This window comes from Pseudonaja textilis, chromosome 1 (assembly GCF_049901715.1).
Source record: "Pseudonaja textilis isolate UNSWEBS1 chromosome 1, rPseTex1.2, whole genome shotgun sequence".
In the NCBI taxonomy this organism is placed as follows: domain Eukaryota; kingdom Metazoa; phylum Chordata; class Lepidosauria; order Squamata; family Elapidae; genus Pseudonaja; species Pseudonaja textilis.
The window spans coordinates 5767819-5783736 of NC_141990.1; the positions used below are offsets into that span (position 1 = coordinate 5767819).

The 15918-nt window shown below is 42.8% G+C and overlaps 1 protein-coding gene across 6 annotated transcripts in view; it reads left to right on the forward strand.

Annotated features, from left to right (window-relative positions):
- Positions 1-15918, forward strand: part of BCAS3 (BCAS3 microtubule associated cell migration factor) — a 604042-nt gene that overhangs the window by 155538 nt on the left and 432586 nt on the right. For all 6 annotated transcript variants that reach the window (XM_087924910.1, XM_026710222.2, XM_087924916.1 and 3 more), the window contains exon 14: positions 12149-12282. In XM_087924910.1, the coding sequence (XP_087781036.1) occupies positions 12149-12282 (134 nt within the window). The remainder of the gene's footprint in view (positions 1-12148; positions 12283-15918) is intronic.

Genomic DNA, 15918 nt, shown 5'->3' on the forward strand with positions numbered 1-15918 from the left:
AGACTCCTTACTTGGGTGAGCGAGTTGGGCTAGAAGACCTCTCGAGTCCCTTCCCAGCCCCGTGATTCCATGTTCCTCTGTGTCCCGAGGCAGAGTTTCGAAGAGGATCGCTTTGGGATGCCTCTGTCCAGAAAGCTTGGACACACTGAACTCTTGACTCTCTCCCTGAGCGGCCACCAAAGGGCAGAGTAGCCCGTTTTAATTCTTCCCCAAATGACCGTGTTCTGGGCAGCGTAAATCCAGGGCGAGGCCCTTTCTCCTCCTTGCTGACACCGAGATCGCTCCTCCGCAGTCCATCCGGCAGTTAGAAGAGGTGTTATAAATAGGATGTCCCAGAGAAGAAGTTTGGAGCTGAGGTTGGCTTCCTCTCTTTTTCTCTCCCGCACCCTTGCTCTTTACTTTCGGACGACAAGGGCCCAGCTGAGATTTCCTACCCTCTAATTTGGCCTTCTTCGGTCTAACCAACTGACGCCTAGTTGAAAAGACTTATGTTACTACATGGCCACAGAAGCCAGACCATCTCCCGCCCGCCCCGGTCCTGGAAGCCTCTCTGTGTCTCATCAGCAACTTCCATCCCCACCCTTGGGGTGCGCGGGGGTGGGTGGGGGGCAAACCTCATCCATCAAGGAGAAGAAGAGAGGAAGCCTTGGAGTAAACACAGAGCAGGGGCCTCAACTCGGTAATCACTCACTCACAGCTTCCGCTTCCAGACCCTATAATTAGAAGTTCTTCTCCTTGGTTGTATTCCCCAGTTGACGCAAATTCCTCTTGTGGCTTGGCACCTCGTTTAGGGCGTGGGTTTGAGTTGATGGCCAGCTTGGAGTCTGGTTTAGTCTTCGGATGCTGTCGAAATAGCTCCGAAGCCACAAATCGACATCTGTACCGTTTTGACACCCCCCCCCCTCCCGCTCCCCTCTTTTTTTATAAAGTTCCTTTCGGGCACTTTTTTCCCCCCTTCCCCAAGTTAAATACAGTTAACCTTCCACGTGCCTCTGAGACAAAAAGAGGAAGCTGCGAATTAAATCAAGTCGATCGTCTCGCTCTATCAAATGGGGTATTCGGTGGGGGGGTTTTGGACAAAGGGTGAGGGTGAGTGGGTGGGAAAGAGATTGCGTTATCTTGCGCATCCACAAAAAGGACAAATTTTTTTTGGCCTCCCAAACGGAAAGTTTTCATCTCCTCTGGGGGATTGAAGGGTAAAAATAAGAGCCGCGCACAGCGTCAAATGTGTCCGTGCGAAAAAGATTGACTCGGTTCATAAATTCTTACCAAGTGATTTCTTACACGATGCACGGAAGAATCCAGACTGACTGCAGATGTTATCGGCTAGGATGGAACAAATGCTCCTTTGGAGGGGGGGGGAAATTAAGAGATTGAATTTGGATGAGTCCCTTTATCACCATGTCAGAAGAAGAAGAAGAATTTGGGGTTCTGATTCAAGTCAGGGCTGCACAAGAATAAATAAAAACGAGATCCAGACAGCTACAAGTCAAGAAGAAATATTTATTCCTAACAACGAAACAGTTTGCATTTAGGGGCAGGCTGCGGAGAAATTGGGGTACAGCAACAGATTTTTATAGAGGAGCTTGTGCAAAGTGTCACGTGCTGATCCAAGGGGGACACTTTAGGAACGTGTGCGTATGTGTGAAACATGGTCATAAGTCACTTTTTCCAGTGCCACTGTAACTAAATGGTTACTAAGTGAACTGTTGTAAGTTGAGGGTTACCCGTACTGTTTTTAGGAATGGAGCGTGTACGTGTTTCTTGATTTCCCCAGGATGCAAATTATCTAGTGCACATATGGATGTAACAACAGGGAAGAAAGAAAAAGATCCATACAATTAGAACAAAAATATATTAGACAGAGTTTGCAAGATTGTATATTGAATGTTCCCCTAGAGCTAAATGCCGTAGCTGTGGTGCTTGGTTATTTGCTTGCAGACGTTTCATTGTTCAAATTAGACAACATCATCGGTGCTAGTAGGTAACTAGGTAACACCACTAGCACTGATGATGTTACCTAGTTTGAGTAATGAAACGTCTGCAAGAAAACAAGCAAGCAGAGTACCAAGGGTCCCTCCTGTCAACCCTGAGCTACAAAGACTCTCCTTTATTAGGCATCTCATTACCAGATTAAATAATATTATCTGTGCTCTTGCACCCACTATCACGGATGTTGTTACCGTGTCTAGTAATGAAACGTCTGCAAGCAAACCGCCAAGCTCAGAGAACACCAAAGATTCCACATTTCAATATCCGAACCGCAGATATTCTCTTCTTTTGGTACCATAAGTTTGTCAAGGGAAAATTTGTACTTCAGCTAAAGGTTGTCTCTGGTTTGATGGATGTGAAAGCTGACTTCCCAAACATGGGCCAAATTAGATCGTTAGCTCCCTCATTCTACAGCAGGGGTGTCAAACACAGGGCCTGTAGGCTGGATCTGGCCTGCAGTATGGTAGGATCTGGCCTACAGGATCACCCTGGAAAATGTAAGGGCCGGCCCATGTCGCTTCGGCCTGGTCTACCCAATGCGAACAGGAAACATGCCAGCAGTTTAGGGAGTGGCGTCAAGCTGGCCACGCCCACCAAGTCAGCCACACCCACCCAGTCAGCCACGCCCCCCCAAGTCAACCACAGTCCTGATACGTCCCTTAATGAAATTGAGTGACACCCCTGTTCTATATACAATGATATAAGAAGATACAAAAGTTTGCTTCTTCTTAACTGTTGAATGGTATTAGCATCTGTTCAGAATACCTCGATTAAATTTTCAGCAGGATTCATTGACTTGACCTGTTGATTTTTTTACCAAGGAGGCCCTGGCATCACTTGCTCATTCAAGAACTTACAACTTCATGTATGAATGGGCTGCAGTGCAAAGGGAAGAGATGCTGGGTGTTGCTTTTCAACAGTCAGCCTTTCATGAGCCAGGAATGTGTGGCAACAGCCAAAGAAGCAGCCAAAGAAGCTAATACAATTCTCAATTGTCTAAACGGAGGCACAGAATCAAAATCACATGAAGCATTGGTTCCGCTTTATAAATCCTTAGTAAGGCCACACCTGGAATACTGCACCCAGTTTGGGTCACCACGTTACAAAAAAAAAGAGCAACTAAGATGATAAAAGGCCCGGAGAACAAAAACATACGAAGAAAGGTTGCAGGATTTGGGTTTGGCCAGTCTCAAGAAAAAAAATGGACAAGTGGGGAATATGATAGCAGTACGGGTAGTCCTCGACTTACAACAGTTCATTTAGTGGCTGTTCAAAGTTACAACGGCACTGAACAAAGTGACTTACGACCGTTTTTCATACTTACAACCTTTGTAGCAGCCCTATGATCATGTGTTTAGAATTCAAATGCTTGGGCAACCCAACGTATGACCATTGTTGTGTCCTAAGGTCATGTGATCACCTTTTGCGACCTTCTGACAAGCAAAGTCAATGGGGAAGCCAGATTCCCTTAACAGCCATATTGTTCACTTCTCAGTTGCAATGATTCACTTAGCAACTGTGGCAAGAAAAGTCATAAAAATGGGGCAAAACTCACTTAACGAATGTCTCACTTAACAACAGAACTTTGGGGCTCAGTTGTGATCATAAGTCAAGGACAACCTGTACCCCAGAATTTGAGAGGCTGCCCCAAAGAAGAAGGAGTCAACTTCTTCTCCAAAGCCCCTGAAGGCAGGACCAGAAGCAACGGATGGAAACCAATCAAGGAGAGAAGCAACTTGGAACTAAGGAGGAAATTCCCTAACAGTGAGGACAATTAACCAGTGGAACTGCTGGCCTCCAGAAGTTGTGGGTGCTTCATCACTGGAGGTTTTTAAGAAGAGACCGGAGACTCACTTGTCTGAAACGGAATATAGGGTCCCCTGCTTGAGCAGGGGGTCGGACTAGAAGACCTCCAAGGTCCCTTCCAGCTCTGTTCTGATTGATAACTGTGAAGGGTTATCTATGCTTAGAGGTCTACAGTTTGCAACTTATTTGTTGCTGCTACAATACCATATGTGAATAGGCCTTTAATTGTCCCCTCATGCAGTCCTTTTTCTTGAAGTGTAGGAAGGTTTAAAAAGGCATCTGGAAGGAAGCATCGGGTTGATTTCAGATAATTGTGATTTATGCAGCAGGAAGGGGGTGAATTCATTCAATAGGTGACTTATACTGTTAACACCAGTAGTGTCCTTTTTTTTTTTCTTCTAACAAGGGCCATATTCCATCATGAGTAATTTGTTAGAGGTAGCCTAGTCGGTGGAAATGAAACAGATAATAAGACTAGCAAGAGCCATAAATGGGCACAAAATACCTATATATTTTCTTTCAATGTTTTCCTATTGAGGAGGCTTCCGAATGAGAACCTAAGACAGGTTGGACGTCCCTGCAAGCGTCTCTGTGAGCAGGGACGGCACCATGGTGAAGACTGGAAACCAAGCAAAATGTTCCGGCTGATGAAATTCTCTCTCTGGAAAAGGAGAGATTGAAGATCGTCCATTTGTGCTCTTAGATAGCTATGCTTGTGAGGAAACCATAGGAATTGAGTTTCTTGTGGTCGACTGTGGGTTGAGCGGCTTGCGAACTGAGGGATTTCCATCCCACTCAAAACCACCGTGCAGCCTTTACGGACATTTGACCCAATTATTTTATACAATTAATTTAGGAACTTAAGAGCGATCTTTCAACAGGCAGGAAAGACCACTTGGTAAGTTGCCTATTTTTTTTGCTATTACTATCTTTGACTTAAAAGCAAAAATACTTGGATGTAGGAGACGACCAAGCAGTGCCTGAGGGAGGGGTCAAGCAGGTAATCAGTCTCAGAGTCTCTTCACTCCCACAAGAGATCTATGTCTAGCCCACCTTGAGTCTTATTTACTGCCGAATTTGCTTGGACTGTTAGTCATTTAGATTCCTGCAGAGAGTGTTAGCAAGCAATAAACTTGTATTCATTTGAACCACCTTGACTCCTAATTTCCTGCACTTGACATTAACAGGATTGGGGTTTAAGGAAGTTTTAAACTAATAAAGGAGACAGTGATTTTTAGAAAGCAGAATATATATTTTTTTTCTTTCATCTAAGTACCTTTGAAAATAGTAAAATTAACTAGACAAACAGGCTGGACCTTCAGGAGAATGTTGACTGTTTATTATTAAGGAAAGTAGATAATTGATGGATTTTACAAAATAAGATTAGGGTAGTATGAGCCAGACTGTGATGGTAGCTATGGAGAGTTAATTGGAACTAAAATATTAAAGGCAGAGACAAGTAAAACAAGAGAAAAAGGAGAAAAGCTTACTTTATTTTACTTTTTACTTGCTTTTTACATACTTTCACTTTGGGGGCCATAAATATTACAATGGTAACTGGAGGAGGAGTGTCAGAATCTAGGGACAGAGTCAAAGGAGGGATCAACCCTAGAATCCCTACGTAGGCACAGATGGACTAAGTCCAATCCCTCTTGAATTCCGTTGATCCTGATCTGGCACCAAAATAGTGGTGTAAATTTGGCTGAGTAAATTCCTGTGCGTAGGCCCTGAATAGAAATAAATCAGTTTAATTGGAAATTTATGTGTGGTCCAGGTCTTTTCTGCCTGACCGCAATCAAAGAAAAATAGGAGAAGGAAGGAGAGGTTCGCTAGAACAACTTACAGATAAGGACCGCCACCCCAGATTTACTGTTTGAGGAAGTTGGCAAAATAATGAATTATCCTTTAGATCATTGGCCCCTCAATGTCACTCGTACGTTACCCCGTTGGTAGTCCCGAAGGTGTTTTTTCAAGAGGCAACTGGAATTTGTTTTTCCTTGAAGAAGCTTCTTCAGCTCTGACTGCATGGTGGGAAATGGAAGGATTTATATTCCTTGCAGTCATCTGGTCATTTGCACTCTCTCAGAGAGCTGCTAAGGCCACTCTGTGTCTTCAGGATCACCTGAATCAGACTACAAATGGGTGTTGAACCTTTTTGGAACTGCTGAAAGGACTATGTTGTACATGGGTGGTATGGACAGGTGGAGACTGAGAATCTCCACAGACATTTACATCATTAGTACCTCAATGTTAATACCTCTTGAGTTAGATCCTACCTGTCAGTTTCTTCTTCGTAGTAGCCTTCAACATCAACTTCAACCCCCATGAATTGGACAACAGCAACTTTCTTTTGTTTTTTTTTGTTTTAATCAATCATTTAGATTTACCAGGCTTTCCAAATTGACACTAACTCTGGATGACACAACAAATTAAAAACACACAGAACAGCCTTTCCCAGCGCTAAGTTTAAGATGCCAGGAAAACACTGAGGAGAGGAAAGAAGAGTTTTAAATGTGAATTAAGAGCATGCTTTGGGGTGAGAGGAATTAGAGGCAGTATTATTTTTTGCAGGTCTTTTCTATTCCTTCTCTTAAAAGTCCAGTCTTTTTTTTTTAAATAAAGAGGATCAATGCTCTTTTTTCCCTTAGAAATATATTCTTTCTTTCTAGCCACCTTGGATGGATCGCTATCTGGGATCTTAGAGATTCTTGGTCTTTTAACGCAGGCGGTTATACTTTAATTGCTCTGGTATATGTTATTTACTATGTATTTAAAAAAAAAAGGAAATGAACCAGGTTTATAATTTATTTTTTTCTGACTAGACTGAGAGCACATCAAATATAATTGCATCCATTTGCAAAGAGCATGCTTGACTTCAGCTGTTGTACAAGTTCAGCTGCATTTGATTGACAGCCTGCCCGTTTCTCTTAGTTTCTATGGATAAGCTAAAATCCCATTTTGTTATGGTACTTAGGAAAGAGGATTGATATGGATAGATCGAGTGGTTTCATTAAAAGGTCCCATTTCTTGATTCTCAATTCTCTCTTAGATTCAACCTATTGACTCTGCCTATTCAACATAAGCCTAATTTCACCACTAACTATATACAGCAAGGGTGGGCAGCTGTGGCCCCTTTGCAACCTGTGGACCTCAACTCCCAGAATTCCACACTGGCTCAGGAATTCTGGGAGTTGAAGTTCACAGGTCTCAAAGGGACCATAATTGCCCAGCCCTGATATAGACCCTCCCTTCTATTTTCTATAGAATTCTTTTTTGGCCAAGTGTGATTGGACAGACAAGGAATTTGTCTTTGGTGCATAAGCTCTCAGTGTACATAAAAGGTGTAAGTGATAAATCATGATCATAATCATCATAAAATACATTCATCCTAAATCGTAAGATACAACACTTAGTGGCAGTCATGGGATATTAAGTAAGCAATCAAACCATACTAGGAAACTAAATAAAACAATACAAATTGTAAAGATACAAGCAACAAGGTTATAGTCACAAGTAGGAAAGGAGAGATAGGTAATAGGAAGGATGAGAAGAATAATAGTAATACAGTCTTAGTAAATAGTTTGACAGTGTTGTGGGAATTAGTTGTTTAACAAGAGTGATGGCATGCGGGGGAAAACTGTCCTTGTGTCTAGTTGTTCTTGTGTGCAATGCTCTACAATCTCATTTTGAGGGTAGAAGTTGAAATATTTTATGTCCAGGATTTGTCCAGGGATCTGTAGATACTTTCACAGCCCTTTTTTTGACTTGTGCAGTAAACAGGTCCTCAATGGAAGGCAGTTTCGTAGCAATAGAATAGAATAGGAATTAGAATAGAACAGAACAGAACAGAATAGAATTCTTTTTCTGGCCAAATGTGATTGGACACACAAGGAATTTGTTTTGGTGCAAATGCTCTCAGTGTACATAAAAAGAAAAGATACATTTGTCTAGAGTCCAGAATCATAAGGTATAACACTTAATAATAGTCATAGGGTACAATAATAAGCAATCAAATCATACTAGGAAGCAGTCAGTAAAAATCGTAAGGATACAAGGAATAAAGTTACAGTCATACAGTCACAAGTGGGAGGGGATGGGTGATAAGGAGTGATGAGAAGATTAACAGTAATAGTAGTGCAGACTTTGTAAATAGTTGGACAGTGTTGAGGGAATTATTTGTTTAGCAGAGTGATGGCGTTCGGGGGGAAACTGTCCTTGTGTCTAATTGTTCTGGTGTGCAGTGCTCTATAGAGTCGTTTTGAGGGAAGGAGTTGAAACAGTTTATGTCCAGGATGTGAGGGGACTGTAGATATTTTCACAGGCCTCTTTTTGACTCGTGCAGGATACAGGTCTTCCATGGAAGGCAGGTTGGTACCATTGTTTTAGGTAACATCCTTGACTTAACAACCATTTGTTTAGTGACTGTTTGAAGTTAACAGTGGCACTAAAAAAGTGACTCATGACGGTTTTTCACACTTACAACCATTGCAGCATCCCGGTGGTCACATGATCAAAATTCAGATGCTTGGCAATGGACTCATATTTATGACGGTTGCAGTATCCCGGGGTCACGTGATCTCCTTTTGTGACCTTGTGACAAACAAAGTCAACAGGGAAGCCAGATTCACTTAACAACCGTGTTAGTGACTGAACAACAAGTATCTTAACTTACTGCACCTCTGTGTGGTTTGCCAATTGCACAGTGGCAGATAGGACAGCCCTCCAGAGGGTTAAAGTCATTGCCCAGAAGATCATGGGTTGCCCTCTCCCCTCTTTGGAAGAGCTTTATAGCTCCCGCTGCCTTAGGAAAGTTCAAAACATTCTCAAAGATCCATCTCATCCTGGGAACCCTTTTTATTTGAACTATTACCATCTGGCAGGTGGTACAGAATAATAAAAACAAGGACAAATAGGCTGAAAAAACAGCTTCTATCCCAGGGAGGTAGCTCTGTTGAACTCTACTGTACAGTGCAATATGAATGCAATATCAGGGATTTTCAATTCAATTGTATAAAATGTGAAGGATGTTTTTGTGTTTTATTTTTATAGCTACAATGTATACTGAAAATGGCGTTTAATTTTGTTGTACGAGGTGCAATGACAATAAAGTAAACTAAATGCTAACCTGCCGTGATTCATGTAAAAATGTGGCAAGAGAGGTCATAAAATGGGGAAAAACTCACTTAACAACTGTCTTGCTTACCAACTTAGGGCTCAGTTGTGGTCGTAAGTTGAGGACTGCCTGTACACTATGAAGATTGTCACAATGGGAATGAGAAAAAAAAACCTTTGGGAAATAATTTGACACTGATATTATATCATTCAGTCGTAATATTTTAGTTGCAAAACAAGTTTGGAATTGTCAGACATTCTCAAATTCTTCTGGCTAGAAATTTCCCCCTATTTTTAATCCTATTTTGAAGGACGTCGAATGTCCTGTCCTCAAAATGTTTTTCACCAGGTTTTCTGTCACTTTGCTTAAGTCAAAGCTAAACTTGTGCCCATATGGACATGATCTTTTAAAAAAAATAAAATAAAATAAAATAAAATTTGAAGAACTCAAAACGCCTGCCTGGTGGGTGGCATTCCAGCAAGGCGGCCCTGGAGAGGGTGCAGTTTTTAAATGGCCTGCCAAACTCAGCGTGAAGCACTTTGCAAATGGAAAGTTAATGCCCAGACAAACTTCCTATGGTTTACCAACGGGTAAAAAGAAGCAGCACATCTTGGCAGAATCACCAAACCCCTTGGCAGTAATGAAGGAACATACTTCATTAACTGTTTGCATTGGTGTGTGGGTACGATGTGAGAATTATTCCCGGGCTAGCTCATTGCATAAAAGTTCTACCGCTGGCCATTTACAAAGTGTCCACTTCATGTCTGTCCTTTCTTCATTGCCTGGTCCATCATGGAAAGCCTGCACTTTATAGAAGATTCTTAAGTATCGTTGTGAATTTTGGTATGGGTTGGAGAGGGCAGGTAACGTTCATAGAACACGGAACATAGAATAATAGAGTTGAAAGGGACCTTGGAGATCTTCTAGTTCGACCCACTGCCCCACTGTTCGACCCATTTCAGACAAATTGTTGTCCAGTCTCGTTTTGAAATCCTCTAGGGATTTCAACTGGTTTATTGTTCTACTGTCAGGAAATTTCTCCTTAGTTTTGCATGGGTTCTCTCCTTGATTAGTTTCCATCCATTGTTTCCTGTCCTGCCTTCAGGTGCTTTGGAGAATAGTTTTGTCCCCTCTTCTTTGTAGGAGCCCTTCAGATATTGGAAGACTGCTATCCTGTCACCCCTGGTCCTTGGAAATTAACCAAGGAGTGAAGCAACCTAGAACTAAGGGGAAACTTCCTGACAGAACAATTAACCAGTCGTACAACTTGCCTCTAGAAGTTGTGGGTGCTTCAACACTGGAGGTTTTTAAGAAGAGATTGGACAACCATTTGTCTGAAGTGGTAGAAGATTTCCTGCCTGAGCAGGGGGTTGGACTAGAAGACCTCCAAGGTCCCTTCCAGTTCTGTTACATGGTTACTTTTGAATAAATAACAAGAAATCTCCAAACTTCCCTAAGAGGCACTGCTATGCAGTGTTCCTCTTACTAACTTGCCTATCATGATGGATGTTATCGAGGAAGTTCTTGGATTTACTTCAAAAAACCCTTGGCTTCCATGGCTGTGGCTATTTCCACTGGAGTTTATGGGAGCTGTAGTCCAAGTTCGTCTGAAGACATCCAGCTGTCCTTGCTCAGGTAGCCTGGAGATGTGCTTCCAAGCCATGATTCTTCAAAAAAAAAAAAAGAAATAAAGTCAGTCTTGGCTGCAGGATGGAGCTGTACAGGACTCTGGCCAATAAATCATCTACAAAGCTTTCTGTGTTTGCAGCTTTCACATTTTATGAAAGTCTAATGGCCGTGCTATTTCTTCTCTTCTACTCCCACTTCATTCCCTTCACAAAAGGAGTTAGGCCTGCGAGCTTTAAATCAGCTTTATTAGGGTGGTTTTTTTTCCCCCAGCATTCTTTTACTGGGGAGAAGCTCATTTAACATAATGGCTCTTAACTTCGGAGTAAAATATACATCATAAACGAGATGAAGGGAAGGATCTCTCCTTTGAGCAAGCTGCCGAAGATAATAGCAATGTGCACGTAGCTCCCGATTTCCAACGGTTTGCAAACAAAGGAGGTTTCTTGGTTATTCCCTCCATTATTATACGCTGCAGAAAGTTCTCCTGAGGATACTCTGCAACCTTGACTTAACAGCCGTTCTTTTAGGGACTGTCCGGTTACAACGGCGCTGAAAAAAGTGACTTAGGACTATTTTCACACTGCAACCGTTGCAGCGTGGTCAAAATTCAAATGCTTGACAACTGTCACGTATGTAAGGGTTGCCTTGTATGTCCCGGGGTCGTGTGTTCCTCTTTTGTGACCTTCTCCCAAGCCAAGTCAAAAGGGAAGACAGATTGTGGGGGGCAGGGGAGATGTTGAGACTCTAGAAAAAGTACAGAGAAGAGCAACCAGGATGATGAGGGGACTGGAGGCTAAAACATAACAAAGAACGGTTGCAGGAACTGGGCACGGCTAGTTTAGTGAAAACAAGGACAAAGGGTGACATGATAGCAATGCTCCAATTTCTCAGGGTTGCCGTAAAGAAGAGAGGGAGTCAAGCTATTTTCCAAAACACCAGAAGGCAGAACAAAGTAACCAAGGAGAGAAGCAACCTAGAACTAAAGAGAAATTTCCTGACAGTAAGAACAATTAAAAAGTGGAGTGACTTGCCTCCAGAAGTAGTGAGAGTGCTCCAACACTGGAGGTTTTTAAGAAGAGACTGGACCACCACTTGTCTGAAATGGTATAGGGTTTCCTGCCTGAGCAAGGGGTTGGACTAGAAGACCTCCAAGGACCCTTCCAACTCCTATTCTCCTATTCTTTATTCTATTCTACCTCTACTCTATTCTGGTTTCACATTCCATTATTCTACTCTACTCTACTCTCTTAACAACCATGTTACTAATTTGCCTAACAGCTGTAGCAAGGAAGGTCATAAAGTGGGGCAAAACTCACTTAATGGCTTAGTCAGAGAAATTTTTGTCTTCAATTGTGGTCATAAGCAGAGGACTACCTCCCATATGAACAATGGAATGATAATAACTTTTTAATACCGTATTATATATAAAAATAACCTCACGCCAATGATTTGAAAGTACATTTTTGTTCATGTACCTTTTCTTTTTTCAGACATAGGAGAGAGATGGAACTGAACTCTACGTTTCTGGAATCTCACTCCACCACAACAAGGCCCACCCCGTGCTTTATCTCTCATGTGTTCACCTTTCTCTCTTTATTTTCCCTTCAGGCATGCTCCTGGTCACGGCAGACACCCTGGGCCATGATTTCCACATCTTCCAAATCCTTACCCACCCCTGGTCATCCTCTCAAAGCGCCGTCCATCATTTGTACACGTTACACCGCGGGGAGACTGAAGCCAAAGTAAGTTGCCGAAGCGGGGGGAAAGCAGGAGGCTTCTGTCTCCACTTGGCACGGCAATCGGAGATTCATCGTGGGTGTCCATGGAAACTGCTGGTCTTGCAGTCAAGTCGGAGGAAAGCCACTTAGCAAAGGTTCATGTGTTCCTGTGAAAGATTTCATCTGCATGTGGCTTTCTTTCTTTCTTTCTTTCTTCCTTCCTTCCTTCCTTCCTTCCTTCCTTCCTTCCTTCCTTCCTTCCTTCCTTCCTTCCTTCTTTCTTTCTTTCTTTCTTTCTTTCTTTCTTTCTTTCTTTCTTTCTTTCTTTCTTTCTTTCTTTCTTTCTTTCTTTCTTTCTTTCTTTCTTTCTTTCTTTTTTAAACAAGAGGATAAAAGGCGTTCAATCTTAAATGAAGGAGCCAACAGTTTGCCAAATGTTAAGAGCCATGGGTGGCGCAGTGGTTAGAGTGCAGTACTGCAGGCTAATTCTTGCTGCCTGCTGGCTGCCTGCAATTCAGCAGTTTGAACCTCACCGGGCTCAAGGTCGACACAGCTTTCCATCCTTTCCGAGATCGATAAAATGAGGACTCAGATTGGGGGCAAGCGGCTGACTATAAAAACCGCTTAGAGAGGGACTGTAAAGCATTGTGAAGTGGTAAGTTATAGTCTGTATAATACTATTGCAGGCAAACTCTGCCCACAGCCAGGAAGTTCGATCCTGACTGGCCCAAGGTTGACTCAGCCTTCCATCCTTCCAAGGTGGGTAAAATGAGGGCCCAGATTGTTGGGGCAGCAATAGGCTGGCTCTGTAAACCGCTTAGAGAGGTCTGTAAAGCACCGGTCTAAGTGTGATTGCTCTTAATTGAATTGGCTGGGCCCTTGAAGGACTAAAGAACAAGAGAGCTAACCGGAACAAGGACGAGAGTGCAAACTGTAGGTACAAAATCTGTGGAGGTGTTTTTTTTTGGACAGCTTGACAGAAATTGACTGGCATCCTTGTATACAGATAGTCCTCGACTTATAGAAGTTTGTTTAGTGATCGTTCAAATTGACAATGGCACTGAAAAAAGGGACTTATGACCGTTTTTCACACTTGCAACCATTGCGGCGCCCTCATGGTCACGTGATCAAGACCCAGATGCTTAGCAGCTGGTTCACATTTATAACCGTTGCTGTGTCCCTGTGTCCCTTTAGCGACCTTCTGACGAGCAGTGGGGAAGCCAGCGGTAACCTCACAACAGCAACAATTCCCTTAACAACCGTGTGAAGAAAGATCATACAATGTGGGCAACACTCATTTAACACACGTCTCGCTTAGCAACATCAATTGCGGGCACAATTGTGGTCATACGTTGAGGACTACAGGTAGTCCTCAACTTAACATTCATTTGTTTAGTCACCATTTGAAGTTAATGCGCAACTGAAAAAAGGTGACTTGATTCCTCATACTTAACCCTGCTGGCCCAGGGCTAAAATTGCAGCATTGCCGGCTAACTTTGCTGACTGCCAGCAGTTCGATCCTGACTGGCTCAAGGTTGACTCGGCCCTCCATCCTTCCAAGGTTGGTAAAATGAGGGCCCAGATTGTTGGGGGAAGATGCTGACTCTGTCAACCGGCCAGAGAGGGCCGTAAAGTTTTGTGAAGTGGTATATAAGTCTAAGGGCTACTGCTATTATGACCACTGCATCATCTTCAGAGTCACGTGATCAAAATTTGCGTGCTTGGCAACTGGCTTGTATTTGTGATGGTTGCAACATCCCAAGGTCATGTGATCTCCATTTGCATCTTTCCGCAGCCGGCTTCTGACAGGCAAAATCAATAGGAATAGCTGGATTTGCTTAACAAACATGTGAATCACTTAATAACTGCAATCATTTGCTTAAGAACCCTGGCCAAAAAAGGTGATAAAATGAAACTTGACTCACTTAACAACTGCCTTGTTTAGCACTGGAAGTTCTGGTCCCAATTGTGCCATAATCCGAGGATTACAAATAGCTAAGACCCTTAATAGCACCCCATACTTTGTACAAAAGTAGGCAGAGATTAAATATTTGAAGGAAAAACATGAAGGGAATAACACAATTGGAAGGGACCTTGGAGGTCTTCTAGTCCAACCCCTTGCTCAAGTAGGAGATCTTGTACCATTCCAAGCAAATGGTTGTCCAGTCTCTTCTTAAAAACCTCTATTGTAGGAGCATTTACAACTCCTAGAAGCAGCTTGTTCCACTGATTAATTGTTCCCACTGTCAGAAAAGTTCTCCTTATTTCCAGGTTGAATCTCTCCTTGTTCAGTTTCCCTCCGTTGCTTCTTGTCCTGCCTTCTGGTGCTTTGGAGAATAGCTTGACTCCCTCTTCTTTGGGGCAGCCCCTGAGATATCAGACCATTGTCATCATGTCACCCCTAGTGCTACTGTAACCCCTTACTGCTTCTATCATACATTGCAATCTATACAAACCTACCCGGGAGTTAAGCCACGCCGAGAGCATGCTAGTTGCATTTCTGAACATTTCACTTCAGTAGTGCATTAATAATTTTCTTCTCTGTTATAAACCATCTTCGAGTTTCCTTACCCTTATGTTCTTTCCATAAGTTGGAATTTTAATTCCCATAGCCTGTGGGCAGCACAATGTTTGACCAGCTGGAAGGAAGCTGGTATAACTTAAAGTTGTACAGAAGAGTTTTTTGTTTCAGAATTCAGTCCTAAAATACCCACTTGGAGGGGTTGAAAGCACTTCGTGCTTTATTATATAACATTTTATTTTGTTTTGTTTTGCTGACTAAGACAATCCAATGGAATGGAATGGAATGGAATGGAATGGAATAGAATAGAATACAGTACAGTACAAAACAGTTGGAAGGGATCTTGGAGGTCATCCAGTCCAACCCCCTGTTCAGGCAGGAGACCTTTTCTGACAAGTGGCTATCCAGTCTCTTCTTGAAAGCCTCCAGTGATGAAGCATCCACAACTTCCGAAGTTTTATCATATTATTATATTCTGATTCCCACTTGGAGGTCTGTGTCCTCGGGGTCACCTGATGTTTGCAGACTACAGGAACCATTTGTGCTTCAGTTTGAGATACACACAATAGAGATTCATCCCCAACAGCTTGCACATGTGTAAAGGGACACAAGGCAGAAAACATTCTGCAGCCAAGAAGGCTCCATATCCATCTGCGCCACTCAGGTGGCCCTGAGGACACAGACAAACCTCCAAGCGGCCTCAACGACTCACTAAAAAGAACGCAAATGACAAGCTGTCTGCAAGGAGTATAAATCCTTCCCTTCCCCACCATCCAGTCAGAGACAAAGAAGCTTCTTGGATGAGAAGCAAAAGTCTTCAAAGAAAAGAAAAGACAGAAAGTCCAGTTGCCTTTTGGATTGTTTATCTGAGTTTATCTGAGTTGATAGTTCCTTGATTGAGATGCATTTACTTCTTGATAGTTGGTGTAGTATCAATCTCTGCTTATCTGGGTGTTGGTTGCTGGTGAAATGACAGAGTAAGCCACTAACATATAAAAAGAGAGCAAACCCCACTCCCTTGTAACCCTGACAATGTTTCCGTGTTGGGTCACGAAATGTCTGCAAGAAAACAACCGAGCTCAGAGAGCATCAAGGACCCACAGTTCTCCTCCTCTTCCTCCTCCCCTCTTCTGGCACTG